Genomic DNA, 23,016 nt, shown 5'->3' with positions numbered 1-23,016 from the left:
AGCAGCACAGGCAACGCACGACAACAGCGCCAAAAAAAAATAAAATAAAAATCAAAATCCACTGGACAGGCTGTGGAGCAGCACAGGTAACGCACGACAACAGTGCTAAAAAATAAAATAAAAATCCACTGGACAGGCTGTGGAGCAGCACAGGTAACGCACGACAACAGTGCTAAAAAAAAAAAAAAATCCACTAGACAGGCTGTGGAACAGCACAGGTAACGCACAACAACAGTGCTAAAAAATAAAATAAAAATAAAAATCCACTGGACAGGCTGTGGAGCAGCACAGGCAACGCACGACAACAGTGCTAAAACAAAATAAAAATCCACTAGACAGGCTGTGGAGCAGCACAGGCAACGCACGACAACAGCGCTAAACAAAAATCCACTGGACAGGCTGTGGAGCAGCACAGGCAACGCACGACAACAGCGCCAAAAAAAAATAAAATCAAAATCAAAATCCACTGGACAGGCTGTGGAGCAGCACAGGTAACGCACGACAACAGTGGTAAAAAATAAAATAAAAATCCACTGGACAGGCTGTGGAGCAGCACAGGTAACGCACGACAACAGTGCTAAAAAATAAAATAAAAATCCACTGGACAGGCTGTGGAGCAGCACAGGCAACGCACGACAACAGCGCCAAAAAAAAATAACATCAAAATCAAAATCCACTGGACAGGCTGTGGAGCAGCACAGGTAACGCACGACAACAGTGCTAAAAAATAAAATAAAAATCCACTGGACAGGCTGTGGAGCAGCACAGGTAACGCACGACAACAGTGCTAAAAAAAAAAAAAAATCCACTAGACAGGCTGTGGAACAGCACAGGTAACGCACAACAACAGTGCTAAAAAATAAAATAAAGTAAAAATAAAAATCCACTGGACAGGCTGTGGAGCAGCACAGGCAACGCACGACAACAGTGCTAAAACAAAATAAAAATCCACTAGACAGGCTGTGGAGCAGCACAGGCAACGCACGACAACAGCGCTAAACAAAAATCCACTGGACAGGCTGTGGAGCAGCACAGGCAACGCACGACAACAGCGCCAAAAAAAAATAAAATCAAAATCAAAATCCACTGGACAGGCTGTGGAGCAGCACAGGTAACGCACGACAACAGTGGTAAAAAATAAAATAAAAATCCACTGGACAGGCTGTGGAGCAGCACAGGTAACGCACGACAACAGTGCTAAAAAATAAAATAAAAATCCACTGGACAGGCTGTGGAGCAGCACAGGTAACGCACGACAACAGTGCTAAAAAAAATAAATAAATAAAAATCCACTGGACAGGCTGCGGAGCAGCACAGGTAACACACGACAACAGTGGTAAAAAATAAAATAAAAATCCACTAGACAGGCTGTGGAGCAGCACAGGTAACACACGACAACAGTGCTAAAAAAAAATAAAATCAAAATCAAAATCCACTGGACAGGCTGTGGAGCAGCACAGGTAACGCACGACAACAGTGCCAAAAAATAAAATAAAAATCCACTGGACAGGCTGTGGAGCAGCACAGGTAACGCACGACAACAGTGCCAAAAAACAAAACAAAAATCCACTGAACAGGCTGTGGAGCAGCGCAGGTAACACACGACAACAGTGCCAAAAAATAAAATAAAAATCCACTGGACAGGCTGTGGAGCAGCACAGGTAACGCACGACAACAGTGCTAAAAAATAAAATAAAAATCCACTGGACAGGCTGTGGAGCAGCACAGGTAACGCACGACAACAGTGCTAAAAAAATAAATAAATAAATAAAATAAAAAAAAAAATAAAAAAATAAAAATCCACTGGACAGGCTGCAGAGCAGCATAGGTAACACACGACAACAGTGGTAAAAAATAAAATAAAAATCCACTAGACAGGCTGTGGAGCAGCACAGGTAACACACGACAACAGTGCTAAAAAAAAATAAAATCAAAATCAAAATCCACTGGACATGCTGTGGAGCAGCACAGGTAACGCACGACAACAGTGCCAAAAAATAAAATAAAAATCCACTGGACAGGCTGTGGAGCAGCACAGGTAACGCACGACAACAGTGCCAAAAAACAAAACAAAAATCCACTGAACAGGCTGTGGAGCAGCACAGGTAACACACGACAACAGTGCCAAAAAATAAAATAAAAATCCACTGGACAGGCTGTGGAGCAGCACAGGTAACACACGACAACAGTGCTAAAAAATAAAATAAAAATCCACTGAACAGGCTGTGGAGCAGCACAGGTAACACACGACAACAGTGCTAAAAAATAAAATAAAAATCCACTGAACAGGCTGTGGAGCAGCACAGGTAACACACGACAACAGTGCTAAAAAATAAAATAAAAATCCACTGAACAGGCTGTGGAGCAGCACAGGTAACACACGACAACAGTGCTAAAAAATAAAATAAAAATCCACTGAACAGGCTGTGGAGCAGCACAGGTAACGCACGACAACAGTGCTAAAATAAATAAAAAATCCACTAGGCAAGCTGTGGAGCAGCACGACAACAGTGCTAAAAAATAAAACAAAAATAAAAACGAAAGCATTAGCAAGCTAGTTAGCCTGCCAACGCTGATGAAGGCCAGCTGATAAAAGAGCTCCGTCGCGATGCTTCGACCGTTAGAGGTCTTCCTTAGGCGTTGGAGCACGGTGAAAAAGTAAAAAAAAGTAAAAAAGTCTTGAAAAAGACTGTTAATTCAAAGAACTCAAACAGCTCAGTTCAAACAGCTAACAGATACAGCAGAACATATATATATATATATATATATATATATATATATATATATATACTCAACAAAAATATAAACCCAACACTTTTGGTTTTGCTCCCATTTTGTATGAGATGAACTCAAAGATCTAAAACTTTTTCCACATACACAATATCACAATTTCTCTCAAATATTGTTCACAAACCAGTCTAAATCTGTGATAGTGAGCACTTCTCCTTTGCTGAGATAATCCATCCCACCTCACAGGTGTGCCATACCAAGATGCTGATTAGACACCATGATTAGTGCACAGGTGTGTCTTAGACTGCCCACAATAAAAGGCCACTCTGAAAGGTGCAGTTTTATCACACAGCACAATGCCACAGATGTCGCAAGATTTGAGGGAGCGTGCAATTGGCATGCTGACAGCAGGAATGTCAACCAGAGCTGTTGCTCGTGTATTGAATGTTCATTTCTCTACCATAAGCCGTCTCCAAAGGCGTTTCAGAGAATTTGGCAGTACATCCAACCAGCCTCACAACCGTAGACCACGTGTAACCACACCAGCCCAGGACCTGCACATCCAGCATGTTCACCTCCAAGATTGTCTGAGACCAGCCACTCGGACAGCTGCTGGAACAATCGCTTTGCATAACCAAAGAATTTTTGCACAAACTGTCAGAAACCGTCTCAGGGAAGCTCATCTGCATGCTCGTCGTCCTCATCGGGGTCTCGACCTGACTCCAGTTCGTCGTCGTAACCGACTTGAGTGGGCAAATGCTCACATTCGCTGGCGTTCGGCACGTTGGAGCATGAGGCAAATGGTGGTCACACCAGATACTGACTGGTATCCCCCCCCCCCCCAATAAAACAAAACTGCACCTTTCAGAATGGCCTTTTATTGTGGGCAGTCTAAGGCACACCTGTGCACTAATCATGGTGTCTAATCAGCATCCTGATATGGCACACCTGTGAGGTGGGATGGATTATCTCAGCAAAGGAGAAGTGCTCATTATCACAGATTTCGACTGGTTTGTGAACAATATTTGAGGGAAATGGTGATATTGTGTATGTGGAAAACGTTTTAGATCTTTGAGTTCAACTCATACAAAATGGGAGCAAAACAAAAGTGTTGCGTTTATATGATAATTTGAGATGCACCTGTAATTTATTTGAAATGTCTTAAAAGACTGGAATTTTGAACAATACTTGCAGATCTGTGCAACAGCTTTGTGCCTTTCCAGAAGTCTTTCGGAGGAGCAGAATTCTGATTTGGTCCAGGTCTGATTCCAGAATTCGCCACCTTCTCACAAGGTGCAAAACAGTTACTTTGCCATTCTCCACACCCGAGAGAGAGAGAGAGAGAGAGAGAGAGAGAGAGAGAGAACTTGTATCTTCACCATTTGTATGATTGGTGAATATACAAGTATTATGTACTAAAGCAATATATACAATCCCTTTTTTAACGATAAAATCGATAAAGGAGTGCTGCGTGGGTCCACAATTGTGAATCAAAAAGTTTTAAAAAAAAAATCTTTATGCACAGGTGCTCAATTGGAGATAGGGATGCTATTCAATACTTAGAAAACAGGCGTTTTTATCTTCAAATGGTGAAAAAATGAAAAAACAAAAAAGAGCTCTTTTGTGTGAAAACCTCAGGAAGACCAAAAACAAAGCTCCAAGGCACTCTGTGAAAATGAATTAAAAAGCCTTTATTGTGGCATGGCTATATAATTTAAAAACATTTTCACAGAGTATATACAATCCCTTGTTGTAAAGTCTACAAGCATGATACATACATACCTGCAAGGAAAATGAACAAGCTTGATTTTGCTGCACTCTGAAATGGTGAGAAAAGGTTACCTAAAAAATGCCTCAGGTTCTTTAGAGGGAACGCTCGGCATGCCAAGTAATCAACGTTAACACCATTCAATCGGAGCATGCCAATCATGGGTGACACGATGATCGAGATGCACCTGAGAGCAGTTTGGAGCAACAGGGACAGAAATGGTAACCTGAAAATAGATTATTATTTGGAGATGCATTTTTGACAATAAACTCAAGGTTTGCTGCCACCTTCTGACTGGTATTAGCTATTGGTGAAAAGTGGGTAATATGACCCCTTTAAAGAATTTCTGATATCACTAATGTTGGCAGCAGTGCTCTAATTTAACTGACTAGTTTTGCAAATTCTAAATTTTGGTGTCTGATTTGTTTCTTGTGTATGAATAACGTGTATATCTTGCAATGGAATTGTTTATTTATTTAATGATGATGATTGACAGCTACCTGTCGCGCTCCTTGGAGCCGTTACCCAGCCCTCCTCTGTCTACAGCCCCGCCCCTCCTCTCTTGGCCCCGCCTTGTTTGGCTTTTACCGCTGTGGTAGCAGCAGCTAGCTCAGCAGTTTTGCGGAGGGTTTTAACCACTCCTCTCAGAAGATGCGCTGTCTTTTAATTTTGTAGTTAGTTTCTCCAGTGCAAATGAGTCGGTAGATGGTGGAATGGTGTCGGACAATGGAAACGGTTGACGTGTCGCTTAGAGAGCAACTTTTTCACAATCGTGTTCGAGAAACCATAGTAAGTACCGCTGTGCTAATTACTCCGTGGCTGTTAATATGCATATGAGGGGGACCCATCTGCTAGCTAGTAACGAACTAAAGTCCCCGTTTTATATATATATTTTAATATTGTAAGGCTTGTTGTAGTACGTTGTTCGTCATATTTTTGCTTTGAAAGCACAGTACCTTTTAATAATAAGTTTAAGTTAAGGATAAGGCTTGAAAACACTTGTGAGGGTGTATTGGGGTTCTTTAAAACGTCTTGCATTCGGTGTCCTGGCAATCATCTGGGGCTGTGATCCACCTCCACACGCCATCCTGTGTCTCAGTCCGCTGTTTCCGGACATCCTACTTCACCATTGTGTGATGGACTTTGCTGTTAAACCTTTCGCGGTGAACTTCAGACATGCCACAAAGATCAGTTACAGCAGAGCACATGACCTTTAGCCCTTATCGGTTCAATCAGAACTCAAAATGCTTTTCCTCATGTACCAGTTTTCCGTTAATAAAAATATAACGCAACCTTGTCTGCTCAACATTCTATACCTGACAGGTTTGTCTTTATTTGTTCAACTGAAAGTAGAGCTGAAAAGATGAGTTGATAAATTAAGCATCAGACACAAAATGACGGATCTATTCCCAGGTTAGCAGTCAGTCATTAAACTTGCTTATCAAGTAAAAATGCAAAACGTTTTCTTATATTCTTTTCAAATCAGAAGATTGGGGGTAGGGGTTCTTTTTTATTTTCTATTTTGTATCATAATGTGATTACCATTCAGATTTTTGTATGGAACATGACAATGTTGAGAATACGTCTTTCAGATTTGATATTTCAGCAGTCAACTACACACAAACACTCACAAGGTTTAACACACAAACACTCTTCAACTGCTTACCAAAGATCGGGTCGCAGGAGGCTGGAGCCTATCTCAGCAGTCATAGGGCATGAGGCAGGGTACACCCTGCACAGGATGCCAGTCTGTAGCAGGGCCACACACAGACAAACAAACACATTCACACCTGCACGCACACATACAGATAATAGAAGGGATCACTGTTATTTACTTTAGCCTTACTCCAGACTGCAAGCAGATGCACTGAGAAAATGCTCAGGAAGATGGCTCCAGATTACGTGTCAACTCTTGATCCCGAAGATCGAAAGCGATATTGTGAGGAATTAAATATTTGAGATGATGACCATGAGGGATTTCAAGTTTTGGAAGCGTATTTTATCAGTCGTCACGTGAGGGGTCGCTGTTGTCAACCTGTTGATGCAGACGTTGATGTCTGTCTGAGCTCTTTCTGCTGTCTGGTTCCATCTCTGTGGGCTGAGTGCAGCAGCAGGACATGCTTTGAAGTTGAGGAACTTTTTAAACGCGGTCCAAAAAAGACACTCCTGCAGAGTTCGGCCTGTGTGCACATTGTGTGTCAGGCTGCAGTTCACCTGTGTTACAGTCATTAAATGCAGTTCTGTGCATGTGTAAGGCTGAAAAAATGATGGAGGGTCATTCCATGTCAATTCACCGATTATTTGAGGAGCCTCACGCACTTTGTCTCAGATTTGTTTTAAATTTTAATCAAATATTTCCAGACTATTCAGAACAACAAATCTGAAGTTTGAGGCCTGTAGGCCAAGTAGTTTCTGAGATATGGCCAATTTAGTGTGCATGGGGTCTGCCGTTTTTTTTTTTTTTTTTTTTTTTTTTTTTTTTTTTTTTTTTTTAGGCAAATATTATGTCTGTCATTTCTGGAGCCATGGTCAAGGTAGAATATCTCAGCAAATAATAGACTTAGAGGCCTGACATTTTCTGTGGCAGTTGTCATGGACACCCAGACTTAGACTATAGTCAAACAACAGACATTGACACTAAACTGTGAAGTTTATGTATGCTCAAACTATGGAAGATATTACATTGACTATTGTGAGCATCCATATTTGAGACACTGAAGCATACCATTACACTCAAAGAAGCCTTTCCATTTCTTGGCTCCTTAATGCCAGCTATACTGGCTATGAAATATGTAAATTTGGCATATCTGTGGTAAACAATTATTGTGGGAGACACCTCTGAAATCTGAAAAAAACATTTTGTGATAGAATTTTATTAGAAGAAAAGCTCATGTGGGCAGTAAATGAACAATAACTGTTTACCACAGATATGCCAAATTTACATATTTCATAGCCAGTATAGCTGGCATTAAGGAGCCAAGAAATGGAAAGGCTTCTTTGGGTGTAATGGTATGCTTCAGTGTCTCAAACATGGATGCTCGCAATACTCAATGTAATATTTTCCATAGTTTGAGCATACATAAACTTCACAGTTTAGTGTCAATGTCTGTTGTTTGACTATAGTCCAAGTCTGGGTGTCCATGACAACTGCCACAGAAAATGTCAGGCCTCTAAGTCCATTATTTGCTGAGATATTCTACCTTGAACATGGCTCCAGGAATGACAGCCATAATTTTTTGCCTAAAAAACGGCAGACCCTATGTACACTAAATTGGCCATATCTCAGAAACTACTTGGCCTACAGGCCTCAAACCTCAAATTTGTTGTTCTGAATAGTGTGGGAATATTTGATTAAAATTTGAAGAAAATCTGAGACATAGTGTGTGTGAGGCCTTCATTGAATTGACACGGAATGACCCTGGAGAAAAAACGAGCCAAAGGTTTTTCTGTGACCAAAAAAAAAAAAAACCCACCACAATGAGGTGGCCGCTTTAATTATATACACCCGAACACTGATTACATACACCTGTGGATCACATGACTTCCCAAAAAAAAAACAAAAAAAAAAACTCAAAGATCCACAAACAATCAGCCTGTGTGTGTATATTCATACGTTTATACATTTTAACAACCTGAAAGCCACCAAACCAGCTAGAACCAAACCACGGATTCCTGGACAGTCTCCTCTGTGTTTCTTCTTGCTGGTTTTATTTCTTCCGCGGCTTACAGTCATTTTGACACGGGTGAGCCCAACTTTACACTTTGTGTTCATGTTTGTCTGCAGAATTGCTCTTTTGCACGTGTTAAACTGTGTTTGATTTCAAAATGAACAGAAAATCAGATATTTATTAGTTTAAAGCCCTCATAACTTCAGTCACAGTTTATCACCTAAATGTGGAGCTGCACAGAGAAATCCAAAAGAAAAAAAATACAGACGGGAGGTTTGTTTTTAATGTGATGAGTTTGAGCTCATGTGATTCCATCTACCACCTGTACTGGACACAATTCTGAGCCAAACCGGATCCGATCCTTGAGGCTAAATGCTTGCAAAGTGAAAATCTTTCAAACGGATTGTCATCCATTTGGACGTGTGTTTTTGATGCACAGCGCTGATCTCTCAGCGTGTGATGGATCACCGAGTGCACGGTTTGAACGGTGACTTCTTCAAATATTATGCACAGTCAATGGCTGCATAAGAGGTTTCTGCCTACCGGTGTGGGCTCCACCCAGCGCGTGACATCATCGCGATCCCTTTTATTTAACCACTAAACCACTGTGCTGCCAGCAATCAACTAAATAATTATTAAATTACTTGGTGATCATTGTAAGCGTGATATTGTAAGAATAAATGACACAAATAAATAAAACTGCAGTTAGTGCAATATAGTGTGTAAATGTGTACACGCAGCCCCCCCCCCCCCCCCCCCCCAAGAAATATGTTTTCGTCAAAATTTTCCCAAGTACTTTTTTTTTTTAATAAGGCAGAGAATTTTTAACACAGCATTTCTAAACATCCTGTTATTTTGGATGTTTGCATTATTTTGCTTTGCACACGGAAATAAAATTATTTCACAAAAAACAAAAACAACCAGGGTCAAAATTATTAGCCTCCTTAAGAACTGAACTTTTTGTTGAGCCGTAGCACAAACCACTATTGTGCAATGATGTGCTTTAACTTTGTAATGCTCAAAGCTTGTGAAATCAAGTTAAAACTCAGGATTATCTTCCAATGCAGACACAGTATAAACACATCGGTCAGAATTTGAGCTGTCAGTTGAGAAAGCATCAAAGGAAATCAGTTTAGACTTGAGAAAAAGAATGGTTGATGCTCACAAGCAAGAGAAGGATATTCAGAGGTTTCACAGCCTTTCAAGTGTCAGTAACTGGAGTGAGAAGTAACATCAAGAAATTCAAAGAGAGCCACAGTACAGAACAAGACCGGCAGAGATGGGAAGTGGAAAAAGTTCAATGACTCCTAGAAAGAAAACTACTGAGAAATGTCTAAACAAGCCGCAGGGACAACAGCTGACACTAGTGAATCACTTAGCCAGGTCAGGAATTGTAGTCTCAAAGAAGACAATCACTAGAGCCCTGGACAGGAATGGACTGCGAGGTTGCAGACTAAGAAAAACTCAACTTCTGCACAAGAGACGCTTTCATGCCAGAATGAAGTATGCAGAGGGCAACCTGGAGAAAGATTATGCATACTGGGAGTGTGTCCTTCAGTTAGATGAGATGAAACTACAACGGCCATAGAGATGTTGTTTTAAGAGAGTTCAGCCACTGTTCTCGGAGATGGCACCCCTGCCCTGTCACAAACTTCGACACCAGCACCAGCTTCAACATCTGCATCAGCGTCCAGCACCACACAGCAACGTGTTATGACTGGTAAGAATAAATGTCTCACATCATGTAGCATTTAGCTCCAAATGTATTTCCTAAATTTTTTATTTTTAAACTTGCTTTTGTTAATCACCTGCCATTTCTACTTTCATTGTTGTCTAGGCAAGAGAAAAAAGATCCTGTTCCAACAGGAGAATCTGACCATCCTGAGTGACCTTGAGGCTGAAGCTTTGGCACAAGAAGACCTGAACTGGGCTCAGTGTGATCAACACATCTGACTGATCCTTGATGATACCCATGAAGCAAGAAAGGCAGAAGCTGCGTTTAATCAAGCACACCTTGGAGTGCTGGGCCAGCTTGTCCACGCGATACATGACCACCACGTCTGACCCATTCCCCCACCCCAGGACTCGACCCTCTATAGACACATGGGGGACGTGTAACTTTTGTATATAGATTGTTGTGTTTTATTTTTATTTGCTCTTCTTTTAGTTGTAATAAACAATTTGATATATATGATTGTATCATTTTGTATGTCATTTCAGTATGAGTCAACAGTAAAACACAAATATTTATCATTGACGTTTTGGTGCAATGATGGTTCATTCTTAAAAATTTTTGATCTGGAATTTGCCGCAGAAGTCACTGCACACTACACCTGGCTGAGTCTTTGCAAAGATGCTGGAATAATCATGTCCAAACTGAGATTTTACCAAATGGTTTTTAGCATAAATGAAAAGGTTTAAATAGACACTTAACTGATAGCATCATTATAACAAGGAATTCTGGCTATACAAGGGTTAAGGTTTAAAGAGATGTAACATTTTACCACAAACAATTGCATTATGGTTCATAATTCTGCTGGATGACCAAGACCAAACCAGAAATAATTTATTCAGATATTTTGGGACAGCCAGTTTTACTGTCTGTGTTTAGCATTTATTTTATATCAGTAAATCTTGGTAACCTTTACAAATCAAATTTGTTACTTAAACGAGGAGACATTTCTGAAAAAAGTACAAAAATTTATTGTTGGTCCAAATTCACAGTGATACACAATAGGCGTATAACATGTAGGCACATGGTGACAAAGGCATCCCATTCCTTATAACATTTTGCAGTGGCGACTCTGAGAAAACCATCTGAAACATACACACACGCACTCATCTTCAACCGCTTAGTCCAGTTAAGGGTTGCGGGGTGCTGGAGCCTATCTGAGCAGTCATAGAGCGTGAGGCAGGGTACACCCAGGACAGGACTCCAGTCTGTCGCAGGGCCACAAAAGGACAAACAAACACATCCACACCCACTCGCACAACTACTCAGTCCACCTAACCCGCATGTCTTTGGATGTGGGAGGAACCCATGCAAACATGGGGAGAACATGCAAACTCCTCACAGAAAGGCCACAGGCGGGAATTCAACCCATGACCTTCATGCTGTGAGGCAGCAGTGCTAACCACTAAGTCACCGTGCTGCTGATGCACACAACATTCATATTTAAAGTATTATTTTATTTTTTCTTTGTGGATCATGGGATAATTTTATCACGTGCAGACAGAATCGCCTGATGCCTGTGGTAACTGAGATGTTAACGAGGCACAGTGACTCTTTCAACTTATAATGCAAATTTAGTCCGGCCCATGGAGGGGAGAGGAAGCTCTGAACGCAGCGCCACAGACATCCAACAAATGGATTACACCTGTAGCGGATTGAGCCGGTCTCCTATCATCCTGGACAGTCACACCCAGGGCTGAAACTCAACAACCTGATGGACAATGTCTGCCGCTAAAACCGTGAACTGAGTTCTGATGGAGCAACTGTGGCGCAAAGTGCGGTGTCACCAGCGGTGGGCACACTTCCGATAACAGATAATTATTGAAGATAATGTTTTCATTATCGGATTATCTTTTTAGATAACTTTAAAAACCATTATCAGACTAATTATCTTCCGATAAATTGTCGTGTGGTAAACCAAGCTGAACAGTGGCAAACATTTTTAAAATTTAAAATCAGTTGAGACCTACCTGTTAAAAGTTTCCTAAGAGATGTATAGTTCTACCCTCCACAAACAGAAAAGAGCTGCTTTCAGAAGAAACCACTTTATCTTTTGCAGGCAAAGGAGAACTGGTCACACACACACAAAAAAATTTTCTTTAACACCATTGATACACTGGCAATATCACCCAAGTCATCCAGAGGCATACATTTTTAACTTATGGTTCAAATTTTAACCAAACTAATTTTGGACAAGTTATTTAAAATTACTGTCATGTCTGAAGTTTTATAAAGTGAAAATATCAGATATGTTTTAGTTTTAAAGTAATGTGCTAATTTTTAAGGTTTTGTGAGCACATGCTGTGCCCAGCAGTGCATTATGGGTAGGATAGTGTAATCTCAGTACGTTCATGACAGGATAAATGCATTTCAGACACACTGTTCAGGCTTCACAGACAGCAGCATTAAACTCTAGTGCCTAAAACTCTCGTGAATATATTCTCTGGGTTTATAGATGTTATTGTATATGCGTTTGTTAAATTCCACGCATTTTAAATGTAGCAGACATGGATTCTCTGGAATTTTGTTTTGGCAAGTTTTCAAGGCCTCTACTGTCATCTACTGGCTAGTAGTGTTCATGGCAGTATTTGCCCTAAGTACTAAGCGTCTGGGCACCAGTAGATGGCAGTGTTCTATTTATTTTGACCCCGGTTATATCAGATGGTTGTCAAATCAACTTTTTGGCTTTGCAAATGGCTTTTTTTTACAAATTAAGTTTAAAAACAAAACAACAACAACAAAAAAAATTACAAGACAGCTCTGCGGTGTTTGCACATGTACAGTGCGAGCGGTTGGATGCTTGTAGCTCTTCAGCAGCCAGACCAGAATAATATCAGAGGTTTGATTTTTATTCGACCATACGATCTGCGATCAGGAGGTGGTCGTAAGATGTTGAACGCAGCTTGTTACTCCATGTACACTACACGATGCAGGACGCTTGATTAACCTGAAACTCGGTCCAAAAAATTCTCGCACGAATGAAAAATCATCTGAAAAAGGGCCAAAACTCGCACAGTGTAAAGCCAACATTTATGTGTCAAGACAATATTGAGTGCACGTTTTACAACATCATAAAACGTGCGCACGGCACTAATAAAACGTGCGTACATTCTTTTCTTCAGTTTTTACAAATAAAAAATGGAATATTTTACAAAAGCACATTTATCTGTAAACACCAACACACGACACACGTCACATTAACGTGTTGGTTTACATAATGAATGACTGAACCAATCAGTGTTTAGTAGAGGCACTTTTACCCAGAATCCTTTGCGATCTGTCTGTGTTTGTTACAAAACCTCAGAATTAGTGCATTATTCAACATTAAAAGATATATGTTATATTTTAACTTTGTACAAATGGCAGAATTGACATTAATGGAGTTATTCTATCAGTATTCACATAAAACCATAAGGCAGTATGCCTTTATTTTTCAAGACCTCCGCCTGACTGGAGCATTGTGATTGGTAGAGAGCTGGCTTTGTGGCTTCCCTCAGGGTGCTTTTGTGCAGGGGCAGCATGTGTTCAAACATAGAAGTGCTGGCTCATTGTTTGGGTCTTTTGTCGCTTTTGATGCTTCCAGAAGTGATCGTGGTGTTAAAATTCAAATTCAGCTGGTTAGTAGTTGCAAATGTACCAGAGACAATACTGGAATTTATCGGTTATCTGTAACTTCCGATACATTTTTGGGTGGTTTATCGGTTTATCTTTATCAAAGATAACTTTTCAGTTATCTGATTATTTGTTATCGAAGTTAATTTTTTGGTTATCTGTGCCCACCACTGGGTGTCATAGAGGAACTTTTTTTTAGCCACGACAAGGAATTAAAGTATTTTCAGATGTTGTTTTCCAGACTCGGGAGGCTTTATCTGGATACTTTTTCTTCAGGATGTGATGATGAATTCCACTGACAGAACAGGTAAGACCTGATATTTGCTCCGTGTGATGCACTTTTCAGCCAATCGATCAGCAGCGATGGACTTATTAGTAAATCACATGAAAGCCTGTAAAAATCCATAAATTAGCTGCATCGTTGTTTAAGCCGCAGTGTTCAAGAGGTATGAAAAAAGTAGCGGCTTATAGCCCGGAAATTATGGCGTGTGTGCATGAAAATCCCCCATTGAGAGGTTGACATCGTGCTGCTGTAAAGGGGTATTAGGTCTTGTAGTATCGGAGAAGTTTTATGATTACAAATACAAGTAAATGACTAATCTGGCCGATACTGGTACATCAAAATTTTTTAATTTGTCCTGAAGCCACTCCATTGATATCTTGGCTGTGTGCTTAGGGTCATTGTCCTGCTGAAAGATGAACCGTTGCCCTAGTCTGAGGTCAAGAGCGCTCCGGAGCAAGTTTTCTTTCAGGATGTCTCTGTACATTGCTGCATTCATTTTTCCCTCAATCCTGATGAATCTCCCAGTTCCTGCTGCTGAAAAACATCCCCACAGCATCATGATACCATCACCATGTTTCACTGCAGGGATGGAGCCTGGTTTCCTCCAAACATGATGCCTGGCATTCACGCCATCGAGTTCAATCTTTGTCTCATCATACCAGAGAATTTTGTTTCTCATGGTCTTTTTGGCAAATTCCAGACGGGCTGCCACATGCTTTTTACTAAGAAGTAGTTTCCGTCTGGCCACTCTACCATACAGGCCTGATTGGTGGAGTGCTGCAGAAATGTCCTTCTGGAAGATTCCTCTCTCTCCACAGAGGAATGCTGGAGCTCTGACAGGGTGACCATCGGGTTCTTGGTCACCTACCTGACTAAGGCCCTTATCCCCGATCACTCAGTTTAGACTGGCAGCCAGCTCTAGGAAGAATTCTGGTGAATCTGAACTTATTCCATTTACAGATGATTGAGACCAATGTGCTCATTGGGACCTTCAGAGCAGCAGAAATGTTTCTGTACCCTTCCTCAGATTTGTGCCTTGAGACAATCCTGTCTCAGGGGTCTACAGACAATTCCTTTGACTTCATGCTTGGTTTGTGCTCTGACACGCACTGCCAACTGTGGGACCTCATATGTAGACAGGTGTGTGCATTTCCAAATCATGTCCAATCAACTGAATTTTCCCCAGGTGGACTCCAATTAAGCTTTAGAAACATCTCAAGGATGATCAGTGAAAACAGGATGCATCTGAGCTTAGTTTTGAGCTTCATGGCAAAGGCTGTGAATACTTATGTATGTTATTTTTTTTTCTTTTTTTCAGTAAATTTGCAAAAATCTTAAATATGTTTAGCATTGTAATTATGGGGTATTGTGTGTAGAAGTTTGAGAGGAAAAAACAAATTTAATCCATTTTGGAATTAGACTGTAACATAGCAAAATGTGGAAAAAGTGAAGCGCTGTGAATACTTTCCGGACGCACAGTAATCAAACACAAATGACAACTTGCTGAAGAAGAAGGGGGAAAAAAAGTCATGACATCTATCAAAGCTTGTCCTTGAAGCTCTGCTTGTTCCAACATCTTATCGTGACTTTTTATTTTACTGATTAATGCCTGGAGACCCGGGGTGAGGACTGTGGGTGTGTGTTGTTGGCTCCACCACTGAGTGGTTTACAGCATCTTTCACAGACGACGTTAATCCACACTGACGGAAATAAGTGCAATTCTGCTCAACAGTGAAGATAAACATTTAGAAACAAAAAATCCTTCAAATAAAACTGAACTTTGACCTTACTAGTGATTAGCTACTTGTGTGCGTGTTTGGTATTCTGTACTTCATTAAAATAGTCTTTATTTTGCTTATTTTTCTTTTTGCTTCTAATGGTTTTGTTCTTCAACAAAGGAAAACATTTCTCATCTCAAAACACAAGCACTAAAGGCTACAGTGCCTACATACTGAGAGTGGCAACAATAGCAATCAGCAACCAGAGGAGCCTCTTCAGTTACAGACTGCTCCTTCCCAAGTGCAGGATCTACAGACTGAAAGTCTCCTTTGTCCCTCAGGCCATCAGACTGTACCTCCTCACTCGGGGGGGAGGAGGAGTAACAGGAAGACGTGGCGGGAAGGAGAACAGTAGTAGCCAGTAAACCAGTAGCAGCGGTATTTCGGCATATTGTTTTTATTTATTTTTTTATTTTCACTTTTGATGCTGCCGGAACCTCAATTTTCCTTGGGGAGTCTTCCCAAGGGATTAATAAAGTTCTATCTAAACTCATCTAATAGGGGGATTGCATGTGTCTGTGCGCATGGCCAGAAATAGTCCTCACGCAATGCATCATGGGATCATCTGTATGCCTACTGCTAGCGTTCATGGATGTAAACAAAGAGAGATGCGGCACTTTTAGCCAATTTTGGACCCAGAAGATGTACCTGGCGCTGTTAACTCACCATTCGAGGCAGCAACAGTAGTGAAACTAAAAAGACGGTTAAAGTGCAGAATTTCACTCGGGAGGAGCTCGGAGTCGAGCCGCTGCTCCTCTACGTCGAAAGAAAAAGATGGCTCGGGTATCTTTTTCAGATGCCCCCTGGACACCTCGCTGGAGAGGCGTTCCGAGCATGTCCCATCAGGAGGAGGCCCCGGGGAAGACCCAGGACACGCTGGAGGGACTACGTCTCGCAGCTGGCTTGGGAATGCCTGGGTCTGGGCAGCTTTGCTTGAGCTGCTGCCCCGCCACCTGACCTCGATGAAGCGGAAGAAAATGGATGGATGGATGGAATTGCAAGCTTAAGAAAATGATCTGATAGTTCGTTTCTGACTTACTTGCTTCTAGGAGTTATTACCATGTGAGTGAAAGACATATTTAGAGGTTATGTATCAAATGTTTATAAAATGCTTAATATTTGGTCTTTTTCCAGGGGGAAAAAAACTGTTGTAATGGATATTATCTTGTGTATTCATCTTTGAGATCATTTAGTTCAGTAAGTGTGTGCTGCATCATCGCTGTGCTGAGCCAAGCACACACATTTCTTGGTGGATGGGACTCCGAACCTCTGGGGAAAGTGAGAGAGAAAGAAAGCGAGAGTTGTTTCTGCACTAAAGCGGGGGAAAGCTGCTAAGGGGGGTAGGATTTCACTAGGGATTTACTAAGCTACGTGTCACGTGGCGGCTGCGATTTTGCCACAAGTAGTGGACAAAACTACTATATTGGTTGTTTTGATGGAAGTTGTTTGAGTGCAAAACCATTGGTGTTTCTACCATGTAAGTGTTCTGTCTACTGCAGACTCAGTGGGTGGATGTGTGCTTGAACTTACTAAACTTTCATTTAATTCCAGTGCTTCCAATATTGCAAATCCACTTGTTTCTAAGCGTTGCATTATTAGGAAAAACACAAAACGTCACGTTTATCCCTAAATGGACTGCATTTATATAGCGCTTTTCCATCTGCATCAGACGCTTCAAATAACCATCCCTGAGATGGTTATTTGAAGCATCCAGGGACACAACACGTAATCCCCGGCATTCTGAGGCTTTTGTTTACTTTCTGAGCATATCTGTGCATCCGCAGCAGGCATACATTTCCCACAGTCTCCTGCACGACCAAAATCCAATATGGTGGATATGCAATCCCCTCTATTAGAAGTGATGAGAAGCAACATTGTTTCCTAGCACAATCTACTGCACACTGCATGTACTATGTTTATGTATGGAAACTCCATAGTCATACCTATGTTATTGTCACACAGTAGGGTTAAAATTAAGATATAAAAAACACATTTGAAAACTTTTAAGTTGGTTAAACAGTACATTTCCCAATTTATTATTTAAGGATGTGAATAACATGCATATGTATACATCACCAGCTGCTATATCTGCTTCTTGAACATAAAAATATGGATTAAAAAGCCAACATGAATCAAACATGTTTACACATTTCAGAGATCCATGGCTGTGTTTAATGCCAGTGATTAGGTTACTTCTACAAGAAAGATTATTAATAGGTGGTTGACTGACGTGCAAAGAAGTTCTGTATCCCTCATCTTTCTGCAGTGAAATCATTACTGATTTCAAGAATAATAATATTTGGTACTATTTAAAAATATACATTTCTGCCCTGGCACCATTGACCTCAAAAGAGTTTAAAGTTTTATGATGTTATCAGCTCGATAATTAAGTAATATAAAATAATGCATTATTTTGTCAGACATAAGTATAATATAGAAGCCTGAAGGGTAGTGATAGAAGTACGCAGTATGTATAAGCTTGAACATGAACTTGCCCAGACATGAGCTGGATATTGGTTTATTTTCCCTTATTTTATTCCCTCCTTTATGTATCTGCATGAAACCAATATATTTTATGTCCATTTACAGATCAATTTTTGCATCCACATGCACAACATCCCATCATTTTGAAATTTTTTGGAATGTAAACCCATGCATCCAACAACCTGCAGCGTTGAGTTGTGTGTAATTTACAATTCAGTCAATGCAAGATGACTTGATGGAATCAATATTGCGCCTCTCAGTCAATACCCTGGAAAACTGAATGTTGTAACTCTCAGTATGTAGGCACTGTACTAACAGCAATAGTAACTGTCGTGCTGGCCAACAATTGCACCTGTTATTCCAATTACTACACAGTTATTGTACTATATACACACAGTATGGGCACAACTGCAATACTAGTGATGGGCACAGCTAACCAAAAAGTTAGCTTCGATAACCAACTGAAAAGTTATCTTTTATGACGATAAACCTATAAACTGCTAAAAAATTTATCTTTATTACAGATAACCGACAATAACTATTAGTACTGATTTGGACGCGGCCACATCAGATTACACTGTCGGCTTCTGATAAACCAGTTTCACTTTAAGCACTGTAGGGGCTGCTGGTTAAATTCAAGGATCACAAACACAAAGAATCCACGAAAAAAAATGAATAAACAAAAAAATAAAACCCCAAACACGGTCATCATCTTTCAAAAGCAGTAAAACACAGTATTAGAAGTCACAGTTTATCTCGGTATTAGATACACTGTCATTTACAAACTAAAAGCTGCCGCTTTTTTCACACACTTTCAACCCTGTGGCTTAAACAACCGAAATAGATCCATTAATGCATTGATTGGCAGAGTAAAATACACGTAGTAAATATAAATTCTTACCTGTTAGTTTCAGTAGGATTCATCTGAATAAATAATCCACATAAAGCGTCCTTTTATTAAAATCCAAAACCGTGTTGAAACATGAAGAAAAGTCCCTCCCTCTGTACAGACAGCTGCACCATGACTGCTCCTGTCCCCCACCGAGTCTTGGCGATTAAATTACAGCCACAAATAAATAAAATAATGTTAAAATTAGTCTGTTTTGTTTTTGTGTCGAGTGGACAAGCCACTGTAATGTCCAAAGTGAACCTGAACTACACTACCCACAATGCTCCCTGTGTCAACTGGCCAATCACGTTTTGTGCGTAATGATGACATCATCAGCAAGCGACAGGCAGCCAGTCTGCTCAGTGGCTATAAACACACCATAAACGGACTAAAATGTTTGATTTCAGGGTTTCCAAACGTTTTTGACCGTTAAACTTTACCAGCAAAGAAAATGTTACCGGATTGAAAGTTATTGGAACTAAATCTATCGGAAGATAATTGGTCCGATGATGGTTTTAAAACTTATCTGAAAAGCTAATCCGATAGCAAAAACATTAGCTTCAATAATAATCTGCTATCAGATTAGCTGAACTGTGCCCACCACTGTACAATACTACCCATCGTGTTTACACGTGTGCTGCCAAAAAAACCTGCATGATTTTTGCTACCATTATAAGACTTGGGTGGAGTGCCTGTAATGTTTTTTGTTTTTTCTTTTTGTTTTTTGGGGGGGTTGCATCTATGTGGAATTGGTGTCAATTTTGTCAGACGAGACAAAATGTGTTTTGTTACGTTTGTGTTACAAAATGCTGATTAAGACTAACTTAAGATGCATTATTGTTGACGAAAAAGACAAGATTGCCCTGCCGTGTGTTTGAGCATAGATCTGTAAAAGCAAATACAGCAGACAACAGCTTTCAGAGAGTTAAGGTTTTCTTACAAGCTGTTAGAAACCTAAAAGCCAAAACCTTTGTGCTTAATAACTATGCTTAAGAAGACAATGGAACATTTACACGTCACAGGACTAGTCAAATAAATGAATAATAAACGTGGTGCAGAGTAAATCCGACATCAATGACAAACATTTAATGAAATAATAGTTTGCATTTAGCTGATCAGTTCTCTGATGCTCAGATTAAAGTTGTTGTGTGTAGATTTTTGAACACAGCAGCAAACAATACATCCATCCAATATCAATTTGTTTATAACATTATTTTTAACTAATATATAACAAAAAAGTTAGATATGAATTGTGCATCATATTTAAATTAAACTGGCTCAAGTTGTGGCTATTACATTAGATAAAAACATTACAGATCTTTAATTGGCCTATTTATTTTATTTTATTATCCTTTGCTTTAACAAATTTCCAGCAAATTCTGAATATCCAAATAGAATAACTAGAGCCAACAAATCTTGAATTTCTAAAGGCCTGCACCCCTACAAGGCTGTGGATTTACAAGAAAATGTAATTTCTAATTGTATCTGATGGGAAGCCTTATGGATTTAAAATATTGCGGGAAAACACCACAAACCTTCAAAAACTCAAAGTGCATTTTGTCAGGTAATGATAACATACATTATCATATACCTGTAAATGATATGCCAATATGATTGGATAAAACACTAAAGAATAAATAGCAATACACCTTTTTTGTGGACAGGTAATATTTTTCATACCACCCGAGTGATCAGCCAATCCAGTGTCACGTACAATTCTTTCCGCCTCGCTTAGAACTTGAGGTGGATGGTTGATGAAAGAAGCAAAACACCTTCGCAATTTACGTATGTTGATATTTTGATGAATTTCTTCATTTACAGCAGCTTCATTAAACAAATGTACTCGAATGATTATCAGCACGACGGCGAGCTTACAGGCTAACCTCCGCTAACACTAGAGGACAGTTGCCAGTTATGGCTTCTGAAACAAGGGAGAAAAAAAAAAGAAATGGCACCGTTCAGCTGAAGCATTAGTGGATGTAAAATATTCTGTCTGTTAAGAAGAACCTCTTGTTCCACGTGTGTATTTCCCACCGGTGTCACGTACGTCCAATAATGCTTCAGCTGAACTGTGTTGTTTCTTTTTTTTTCTCCCTTGTTTCAGAAGCCATAACTGGCAACTGTCCTCTAGTGTTAGCGGAGGTTAGCCTGTAAGCTCGCCGTTGTTCTGATAATCATTCGAGTACATTTGTTTAATGAAGCTGCTGTAAATGAAGAAATTCATCAAAATATCGACGGAAATTGCGAAGGTGTTTTGCTTCTTTCATTATCCATCCACCTCAAGTTCCACGCGCTGTTTCCTAAGCAAGGCGGAAAGAACTGTGCGTGACACCGAGCGGCATCACGGCGATTGCTCTCACTACCTCCAATGCGCTTACTGAGTCTGCGGGATCGATAAGCGCCGCAGCGGGCCACTCTCACCGCCCCCCTGTCTGCTGTGCCGAGCAACAGGTCCAGAGACTACGCTCGCTGTTTTGATGCACAGTGCCCGCTGCATGGTCTCTGTAAAGCAGCCACAGAGCTCCGTGGCCATGACTTGGATTCTTTGCAGGTCCCGTATCTGTACCACCGGAGGCAGTGAGCGAAGGCAGAGCACATGCATTGTGTTCTGCATGCATTTATCATTTATAGGTATATGATAAAATTGTTATCAAGTTGTTTTACCAATGAATATGGCTTTATACACCTTGAAGAAAACCATACACCCTTTGGCCTCAGAGTGTATGGTTTTCTTCAGCGTGTATAAAGCCATATTCATTGGTGAACAACTTGATAACTGATAGTATTTCAGATGTGTGAAACACTATATTGACTGAAAAGGTAATCAGAAATAACAAGTTTTTAATCAAAAAGACTAAAATGTCTAGATTGATTCAAATCTGCACTCCATGGCTGTGCCATTGTGGGAATATTTTGGATTTAACCAAATGAAAAAGAGCTTATTAATGTGAACAAGCTGCAATTATCGATTGTTTATTTGTCTCATAGCGCATTTTATTTGTTGTTTGTCATACATACGAGGTCTGTTAGAAAAGTATTGTACCTTTTTATTTTTTCAAAAACTATATGGATTTGTTTCATATGTTTTTACGTCAGCCAATCTTGAACCTTCATGCGCATGCATGAGTTTTTCCACGCCTGTCGGTTGCATCATTCACCTGTGGGCAGGCTTTGAGTGAGTACTGCTCCACCCCTCTCGTCGTCGTTTCATTGCGAGGAAATGGCGGAATGATTTGGGCTTTTTTTCCATCAGAATTTTTTCAGAAACTGTTAGAGACTGGCAGCTGGAAACCATTCGAAAAACTTATCTGGCTTTCGGTGAAAATTTTACGGGCTTCACAGAGAATAAGGAGTGTTATAAGGACGGCCCACAGTGGCGCACGGCACGCCGCGCTCCGAGCTGCCATCGAGAGGCAGAAACCACCACATCATTTCTAAATGGATGGCTGTGTGGAGCCGGGACCATCGTGTGCAATTTCTCTGGTTATCACAAGAGCTGGACATCAGATTTCACTTTTAACAAGAGATTTTGTCATGGAAAGTCGCGCGGAGGCTTCGCGCGTCACGACCGATTTGCTGATGAAGCGAGACAAAGGAACTCCTCTGTTTCGGAGTGCCAGAGGACAAGCCCAGCTCTCCACAATTTCTCTTATACTCACTCGACTGGTAAGCACTGAAAGCCGAGATAGGCATGTCCCAACTTGTCCTCTAGAAATTGTGGATGTGCCTGGACATGCCAGAACATGTCCCGTGAGGCTTCATCATGGCGTTGGTTTGCGCCATGCGGCACCGCCGCGACTCGCGGAATTCCTCCGCACATCTGTCTCAATGTGCGAAAAAGTGCTGATGTCCACGTCTTTTCACAATTCCTGTGCTAGTCAGACGACGTCCCGGATAAAACATAGCGTCCAGTTTGGAAATGAACGGCACATTCCACTGTTACAGGAGTTTTTGTCATGGAAAGAGGAGCGGAGGCTTCGCGCGTCGCGGCGGTGCCGCATGGCGCACAGTAATGCTGTGATGAAGCCTCATGGGACATGTTCTGGCATGTCCAGGCACATCCACAATTTCT

General features: G+C 40.7%; 1 protein-coding gene across 1 annotated transcript in view; it reads left to right on the top strand.

Annotated features, from left to right (window-relative positions):
- Positions 1 to 5,095: 5,095 nt before the first annotated feature.
- The window catches only part of lmbr1l (limb development membrane protein 1-like), a 51,267-nt gene continuing 33,346 nt past the window's right edge, over positions 5,096 to 23,016 (top strand). The window contains exon 1 of the mRNA XM_034172411.1: positions 5,096 to 5,287. Within this exon, the coding sequence (XP_034028302.1) occupies positions 5,204 to 5,287 (84 nt within the window). The 5' untranslated portion in view covers positions 5,096 to 5,203. The remainder of the gene's footprint in view (positions 5,288 to 23,016) is intronic.

Source organism: Thalassophryne amazonica, chromosome 6 (genome assembly GCF_902500255.1).
Source record: "Thalassophryne amazonica chromosome 6, fThaAma1.1, whole genome shotgun sequence".
NCBI lineage: Eukaryota > Metazoa > Chordata > Actinopteri > Batrachoidiformes > Batrachoididae > Thalassophryne > Thalassophryne amazonica.
Note: the sequence above shows the minus strand (reverse complement) of the source record. Positions and strands in the feature narration are given on the sequence as shown.